Raw genomic sequence first — 7,999 nt, forward strand, 5'->3', positions numbered from 1 at the left:
ATCGACGGGAGGTGAGCAAATTTCCCCCGCTGAATTTCCCCCGTCACGCGCTGGCTCCCGCCCTCCCTGTCTCGCATCAGCTGTGCGCAATTTTTCTCTAGCGAGCGCGAGACGACGGTGGCTCGTGAGAAACGGCCAAATCGAACATTCCTCCTCAAACAACTTTTTGGGTACTTTAATGTTCGTGCAATGCAGCGAATCTTTTCCCATGACCATTTAAACATCTGTTTTTTATTTAAAATATAACTCAAAAAACGCCGATTTTCGTTTTCTGCAACCTAACACCGTAACACGTCTTAGACCTCCCAGAAGAAAAAACGATGCGGGCAAAAGAAAAAACACAGACTGTTAGATCCCTGGACGGACAGACCCGACCCGATTCCATGGACGGCAACGCGCCGTCTGCACGCAAAGGTCGTCCGGCCGCCTCCACCCATCCCCTGCTTCTCTCTCCGCCACGCCACCATCGAGATCCTCAAGCAGCTGCTCCTCTCCACCTCGATTCCCTCTCGGTAAGCCTTGATTCATCCCAAATCCCCTCTCAAATCGCGATTCCGTGCTGTTCGACGGTACTCATAGCGCATCAGATGCCCCGCGACCCCGTAGGATAGGACGGCTCCGGAAGGCGTCCGACCCAGCTGGTTTTGCGTTGTCGGGAATCTTCTGCGAGTAGTTTGATCAAGTAGTCGGCCTTGTAGTTAGGTCTGGTCTGTTTGGATTTCGGTCAAACTTGAGGCCTCTCTTAGGGGGTGGAACTGGAAGTGCTTGTGGGGCAAGGGTGTTTGATCAAATTGGGCCCTAAATGTTCGATCGTAGAGATTCCAGAAGAATTTGGGTCATAGTTGTGAGGTTTCTGCCTCTGGATTCGTTGTCTCGTGGTTGATGCTTCCATAATTAAGTTGATTGTTAATGCAATTTGCCTACACACATTTTGTTTAGATCTGCTTTGTTCTTGTAGTGTTAGACCAAGTAGTTGAAACCTGCCGACCAAGCTAGAACTTTTATCAAACACAACTGGCATGCTATTCCTACCGGAGCTGTTGTGCGCTACTATTATGTGGTTCTGGAATGGTGAACTCCATGTAACTTCAGTGTCTCTTCTTAACCAGATTTGGTGCCAGCCAATGGTTTAGAGGGGTTATGCCACAGCAATTGATCTGAATTTGAAGATAAGCAGGGCAGTATGGGTTCCTATCTAAGTGTTGCAAGCAGCACTGCTCGATCCGTGGATTCCGACAACGCAAGTGGTTCAGTTTCCAATAAGAGGGCCAAGATAACCACGTATGACTGTGCGTCATATTCGAGGATAATCCCAACTCTTCCCGACGAGCTTTCGTTTCAAATTTTAGCAAGGATACCGCGGATTCATTATCTTAAGGTGAAGATTGTTAGCCGAAACTGGAAGGCCGCAATCACCAGCTCTGAACTTGCCCAGGTGAGAAGAGAGCTTGGGTTAACTGAAGAATGGCTGTACATGCTGACCAAACTTGAGGCAAACAAGCTTGACTGCTATGCCCTCGATCCATCTTGCCAGAAGTGGCAAAGGTTGCCATCCATGCCTTCGTTCGTCCACGAGGAGGAATCTGGTGGCAGGGCGCGATCTTCTGGGTTCCGGATGTGGAATGTTGTGGGCTCAAGCAGTAGGATTGCTGACTTCTTTAAGAGATGGTTTTGGCGCCGATATGGCTTGGACCAAATGCCCTTTTGTGGGTGCTCTGTCGGAGTTGCTGATGGTTGCTTGTATGTTTTGGGGGGATTTTCCAAAGCTGTTGCCTTGAATTGCGTATGGAGATATGATCCTTTTCTCAACTTGTGGCAGGAAGTTAACCCGATGATGTCTGGTAGAGCTTTTTCCAAGGCATCATTGCTGGGGAGTAAGTTATATGTGGTTGGTGGAGTTAGTAGAGGTCGGAATGGCTTGCTTCCTCTTCGATCGGGTGAAGTGCTTGATCCTAAAACTGGCCTATGGAGTGAGTTGCCGGAAATGCCTTTTGTGAAAGCACAGGTATTGCCCACGGCTTTCTTGGCTGATGTGCTGAAGCCTATTGCCACTGGAATGGCTTCCTATAAAGGGAAGCTTTATGTTCCTCAGAGCCTGTACTCATGGCCATTCTTTTTCGATATTGGAGGTGAAATCTATGACTCGGAACTAAACTCTTGGACAACGATGCCAGATGGTCTTGGTGACGGATGGCCGGCAAGACAAGCAGGCACAAAATTAGGTGTTGTGGTCAATGATGAGCTTTATACATTGGAGCCTTCCAGCTCCTTGGACAGTGGCCAGATAAAGAAGTATGATTCTGAAGAAGATGTCTGGAGAACCATTGTACCACAGGTTCCAGTTCATGATTTCACTGACGCGGAGTCTCCTTATTTACTGGCTGGCCTTCAAGGAAAGCTCCATGTTATTACAAAAGACGCAAACAATAATCTCCAGATTATGCAAGTTGCACTGCAGAATAACACGGAAAACAATGCATCCGAAGAAAATGCCTTATGGAACACGGTGGCTTCTAGGAATTTTGGGGCTGCCGAACTCATTAGCTGCCAGGTTCTTGATGTGTAAAATGGGAGCTGCTGCTGATACTTAAGAGATTTTTTTTGTAAGAAATACTTGTAGTCATTGCAATCTACCCAATGTTGCACAGTACAAGCTGTCGTATCAACTTATGGGTTTACAATTTGACAAGGAGGAAGATATATAAATTTCACGTTTATAGTTGATTGTAAGTCGATTCAGGCGCTCAAATAGTGCCATATATAGGCAAGACGATTACTGTATAGTGAGTGTACTTTCACAGTGAAGATTCAACTTGAAAATTTTGATTCATATTTGCCATCTACTGTTCTGTATCATAGCTAAATCTGGTGTAACCATCTTGATATTCTCTACAGACTTGTGATGCACGGTATCCCTCTGCTTGGTAACCAGTGCATAATGTTTTGAATTTATCAGCTGTTCGGATCGTGGACTTTTGTGAAAGAAGATATTGAACGGCTCTCGTTTTTCCAGTTCTGCTTGGAAGGCAACCCAAGCCACTTTTGCAGACATCCTATCCACAGCTGAAGCATGTGATACACACATCATATCATGACTTGGCTTTTGACAAGGTGTGTACTGGCAGCAGCTTATAGGTGTAGTGTGCCATATCTGAACAAGCAAGCGTCGGCTGCTGCATGCCAGTCAATGGACACACGTAGCCCTTCAAATGCTTCGTCGTGTCTGATATGCTGGAAAGTCCAAACATGATGTCAGCTGAAAAGGAAACAAATTCCTTGCTGCTGACATATGGCACGAGGCAGATGTCCTAGTGTTATTATATTAACCAGTTGCCAATATGGAAATGTCATGCGTGACGATGGGCTGAAGCTAGAATGCGTGCGAGATTACTCTTACTAATATATGTTTAGCGCCTAACTTGGATTATGGATGCACTAGAACCGTCGTATTCTTAGAGCTTGAGCTGGCTAGTTTTGCTGACCCGCAACTCTAGCAGTATCTGTTTTAGCTGATATGATAATTTCTGACAAAGATACAGCATCGCATCATCTTCTATTTTTAAGTTCTGGCCGGTAACGAACTACTGCAGTCTGCAGGTCTACAACTAGCAGTATCTGTTAATATTCATGTCATTGTCATCATGGTTTGAATATCGCGTGATGCAAACTGTGAGCAAGGCAAGTCGTTTCTGCTTTCGCTTGTGAAAGCAGGTTAGGATTCGACAGTAAAAACAAGAGGGCGGCACTCATTTAGTGACTTGCTGAACTCCGCTCAATGCATTCCGGCAATTTATGCGACCTTGTTCGAGCTAGCTTAAACGCCATGAAGTTGTCGTTGCTTTTCACCCAATGAAACGAACATTCTACTAAATTCTATCTTGGATATTTGGAAGTCTTTCAAAATTCTCAGACATCGTTTTTTTTTTTTTTTTGCATGACTCCTTCATGGCAAGTTAAACACATGAAAAGGGAAAAAAAAAAGTGATTTTTTGATCTGTGAAACCTGCCCTGAACATCCTCACCTATTCTTTGGATGCAGCTTCAGCCAAAGTTTGTGTGGGCAATTGGATTTGAATGGAACATGGATCTTGACATACATAGCATGACTAAGGATGATAGAGAGATGTTCACCTGCCTTTTTCATGGAAATTCTGATCGGTGGATGCTGCAGTCTCTGGGAGCAAAGAAATGATGCTATCTTTAATACTGACATAGATCCAGCTAAGGTTTTTCCCTCTTTGACTATGCATAAAGCAATGCCAAGCCTAAGAGAAGGTATGCAAGCCTGGCTTGATGCTATATTAGATTGTAGCTGAGACACATGTACAGTCTACTGTATTTGGGTTAAAAAAAGGATAGCGAAAAGTTTAGGCAAGTGAACTGAAACACTTAGACTAGTCATAGTGGGGAGTAATATTGGGTAGTAACATGCACATATTACTACTCTATTAATACCTTTATACGGGATAGTATCATAGTTGTATAACATAGAATTCTACTTTTTTGTAGTCATTTTTTCTTGGAATGTGTGATGTGATGGTAACATAGATAGTTACCCGGAATTGCTTCACACACGATAACTCTCGTCCGATCTCTGTACGACAATTCCTACACCTCGTGCTAGTTACAGCTCTAAATAATTCTTGCTCTATGCCTAAGTTCAGCCCAAGACCAAACCCCACTATACTGCTGACTTGGTTAAAACCTGTTCACGACTCCATCTTTTCGCTCCATACCGCCCGTCTTCTTCAAGAGTTCCATCCCATCTCTTCACAGGTTGCATCGACGAGGCTAGCGCCCCATTCCCCTTAGAGCATCTCCACCGGTGGCCCCGATAGCGGTCTCGATAGCGTTTTAGGGGTCGGCATCGAAAATGGGCTCGCATCGACGCCGCCGGCAATTTTTCGAGCCCAATAGAAGCGCCGGCAACCCCGTGCCGGCCCCTTAGCGAAGGCGCGAATCGGGCGCGCCGGCGCCTCGCGGCACAACGGTTTTCGCGGTTAGGGGCGCCTTGTCTGCGAGAGGACGCGACGGTTCGCATCGGCCGACGCGAGAAGGTTGGTCGTCAGCCTTTAATGGTCTCCCGCGTGGAAACCGAGGCGGCGACGAGGGCAGTGACTGGCCACGCGGCGTCCACTCGCCTACGCCGCCGTAAATTCGGGCGGAGGAGATGGGCGAGCAGCGACGTGCAGAGTAGCTGCAGCAGCGCTGCCGTGCGGACGAGCTGGAGCTGCAGCGGCGTGAGGACGAGTTGTACGAGTGGCGACGCATTGAGGAGTTGCCGGAGTGGTTGCGGATGCGGGAGGTCCATCAATGGCAATGTCAGGAGGAGCTAGAGCAGCAGCTGCTGAGCCTTCAAGACGAGGCGGGGCCATCGAACGCACCGCCGGGCGGCCAATAGGCTAGGGTTAGATAATCTACCTGTTTTCATTCGAACTTGTAAAATATAATCAAATTTGAATGATTTTTTTACTTTCGTCTATCTTTATTGATTTGGGGCCTCGTTTAGGGACACAACTGGGCAGCAACGTCCTGCAAACACGGCGTCGGCGCGGCATTGGCGCAACACGCGCCACTGGTGTCGAAGCCGGAGGACAACGACGACCCGTACATGCGCGCCGCTCTGGCGCTATCCAAGGCGGAGGAGGAGGCCAAGTGGCCGCATCTCGCGGCAGTCATCCACACCTCCGCGATGGAGGAGGAGGCCCGGCAGGCGGTCGAGGACGCCGAGGCCTAGGCGTTGGTCGGCCAGGCCCATCGGGAGGAGGAAGCCTTGCGGCGGCGCGAGGAAGCCAGGCTCCGGCAGGATGAGGCCAGGCGCCGGTGCAATGAGGAGAGGCGCCAGGAGGCTAGGCGCCTGGTGGAGCAGGAGAGGCAGCTCCACCTCAGGGAGGAGGCGGAGCTGTGGGCTGCTGCGGCGGAGCAGCGTGCGGCTCCGGACCCCCAGTCGGCCTGGGAAGAGGCCCAGTGGTCGCCGTGACCGGGGTCCCCTGTGCGGTCGAGCCACAACAGCGTATCGCCGCTCGGGGACGTCGTCGATGCCCACGGCATGGAGGCCCACATGGACTAGGCGGCGCACCGGCGGCCACCTCGTCCTCCTCAAACCCTAGGATAGGTTTTTTTTTAGTTTAAAGCTCATATAGAGGACTTTCTTTTGTAGTTTAAATTTGCCTAAAATAGGGCATATGTATAAATTTTCCCAAAATTATGTTTAATAAAATATGGTTTAGGTTTAATTTTTCTTTTCTTTTTTTTGTTGTATTTCACTTTTGGGGTGCGTCCACGTGTTGGGTGCAGTGCGCGACCCAAACGAAACGATGATCAGATCCGCCTGTCTGCTAACCGGCCCAAAACGAACGGCCCAACCTCAGCCCAGCGCAGACCCGAACTGTGCTAGCCTCGAATTGCCTCGCGCGAGAGAGTCGCAGCCATGTAGGATCGTACAAGTATCGGACAAAAATTATCGTACGTATAGCAGGACTCATAGTTACCACTATTCTCTCTTTCATCAATTAATGACATGTCATGTCATTAACATACTTAATTGATATTGCATGTTGTTGATGTTACTAGTTAGACTAGTCACAACGCATAGTATCATGTAGAAGTATCATGTGTACGATACTACTATATGTTATTATGTCCACAATGTATGGTGTCATATGCTAGTATCATAATCTTCTTATATTAATTGATTTGTAGAATCTCAATGCAAATATATGTACAAGATTTGTTTAACACTTCATTTTCTAGTACTACGTGCTATGATACGGTATCTACCTTACTATCATCTCTCTCATCTTTAATTTTTTTCGACAAAGAGTATATATTAATATCAGAGATACCAATTACACCCAGCATCTGCAACAACGCATTGCCCTAGCGACATTACGGATGCACACAACCAAAAAAGAAAGAAGGGTATCAAAAAATAAAAGCCCCGCTACAGTGATCTAATCCTTTAAACAACAGCACTAACACCACCATGATAGCACCAGAAGTTCAGCTTCTCCAAAAGCGACGCCTCCAAAAAGGTAACAGTGCACCAGCGCTATCGTCGCCCGATCATAGATCTTAGGTTTCACCCTGAAGAAAATCCTCACTCTTAAAACAATGCCTTCAACAAGAACATTGCCAGGCACAACCAATTAAGGCCAGACCTTGGATTTTCACCCTGAAAGGTAAGATTTTGAACTTCTCCTGTGCAGTCGCCCCCGCATGCCGCTGCTCCAAAGACACCGATCACGAGCCAATTCCTCCTCGCCACCCAGACTCGAGTCACCATTGCAAGACCACAGATCTTGACTTCCATGTCATTCTCCGCCAGCACCGCAGAACGAAAACGTGCTTCATGATAATAACCGCCAGCAGAGCTTCGAAACGCTCCCTCTGTAACCAAACGACCATAGTAAAAACATGGGTGCGCTCGACCGAATTCTACCCGATCCGGCAACCTCCAGGCTTGAATCGCCCAATGGAGCGCCGGCGGAGCCTTCCGGGAACATGACACATCCGCCAGATCGATGAGGACAGGCAACAGCAGATCTCCATCTTTGCGCGAGAAGAAATCCAAGGACCACCGCCATTATTCGCAAGATCAGTGGTCCCCACACCGCTGGTCAACTCCGAAGCAGCAAAGGCCGAAGAGGAAGAAAAGGGGATCCAATGCAGATCTTGCGGGTCAGGGCGCCGCCACAGACGCCTCACCCCTCCACCTCGACGCCACCCGCCGGAGACCTCAAGCGCCGGCCATGGAGCAGTCGCGCAGCCCTGCGCCCCCGAACCGATCTCCCACCTCCTCCCATGAGAGACCTCCAGGGCGCGCCTCCCTTGCCCACCATCGGGTGGGTGCCTCCACTGCTGCCAGAGAGGGCAGCAGCGACGGCCAGGAGGGCGGCCTTGAGGCGGCGGCGGCGGGGTCCCCCGGAGTCGCTCGAGAGAGGAGCGACTCGGGAGGAAACGGTTCCGAGAGTTGACTGCAGCTGAGTAGATGCAACCT

At 48.8% G+C, this 7,999-nt stretch overlaps 1 protein-coding gene across 1 annotated transcript; it reads left to right on the forward strand.

The window, feature by feature from the left end:
- Positions 1-338: 338 nt before the first annotated feature.
- On the forward strand, positions 339-2,830 carry LOC127326561 (F-box/kelch-repeat protein At1g22040). The gene is made up of 2 exons (XM_051353408.2): positions 339-512; positions 1,110-2,830. The coding sequence occupies exon 2, from the start codon at positions 1,184-1,186 to the stop codon at positions 2,564-2,566; it is 1,383 nt and encodes a 460-aa protein (XP_051209368.1). The 5' UTR covers positions 339-512; positions 1,110-1,183; the 3' UTR covers positions 2,567-2,830.
- The last annotated feature ends 5,169 nt before the right edge of the window (positions 2,831-7,999 follow it).

Source organism: Lolium perenne, chromosome 6 (assembly GCF_019359855.2).
Source record: "Lolium perenne isolate Kyuss_39 chromosome 6, Kyuss_2.0, whole genome shotgun sequence".
NCBI classification, from domain to species: domain Eukaryota; kingdom Viridiplantae; phylum Streptophyta; class Magnoliopsida; order Poales; family Poaceae; genus Lolium; species Lolium perenne.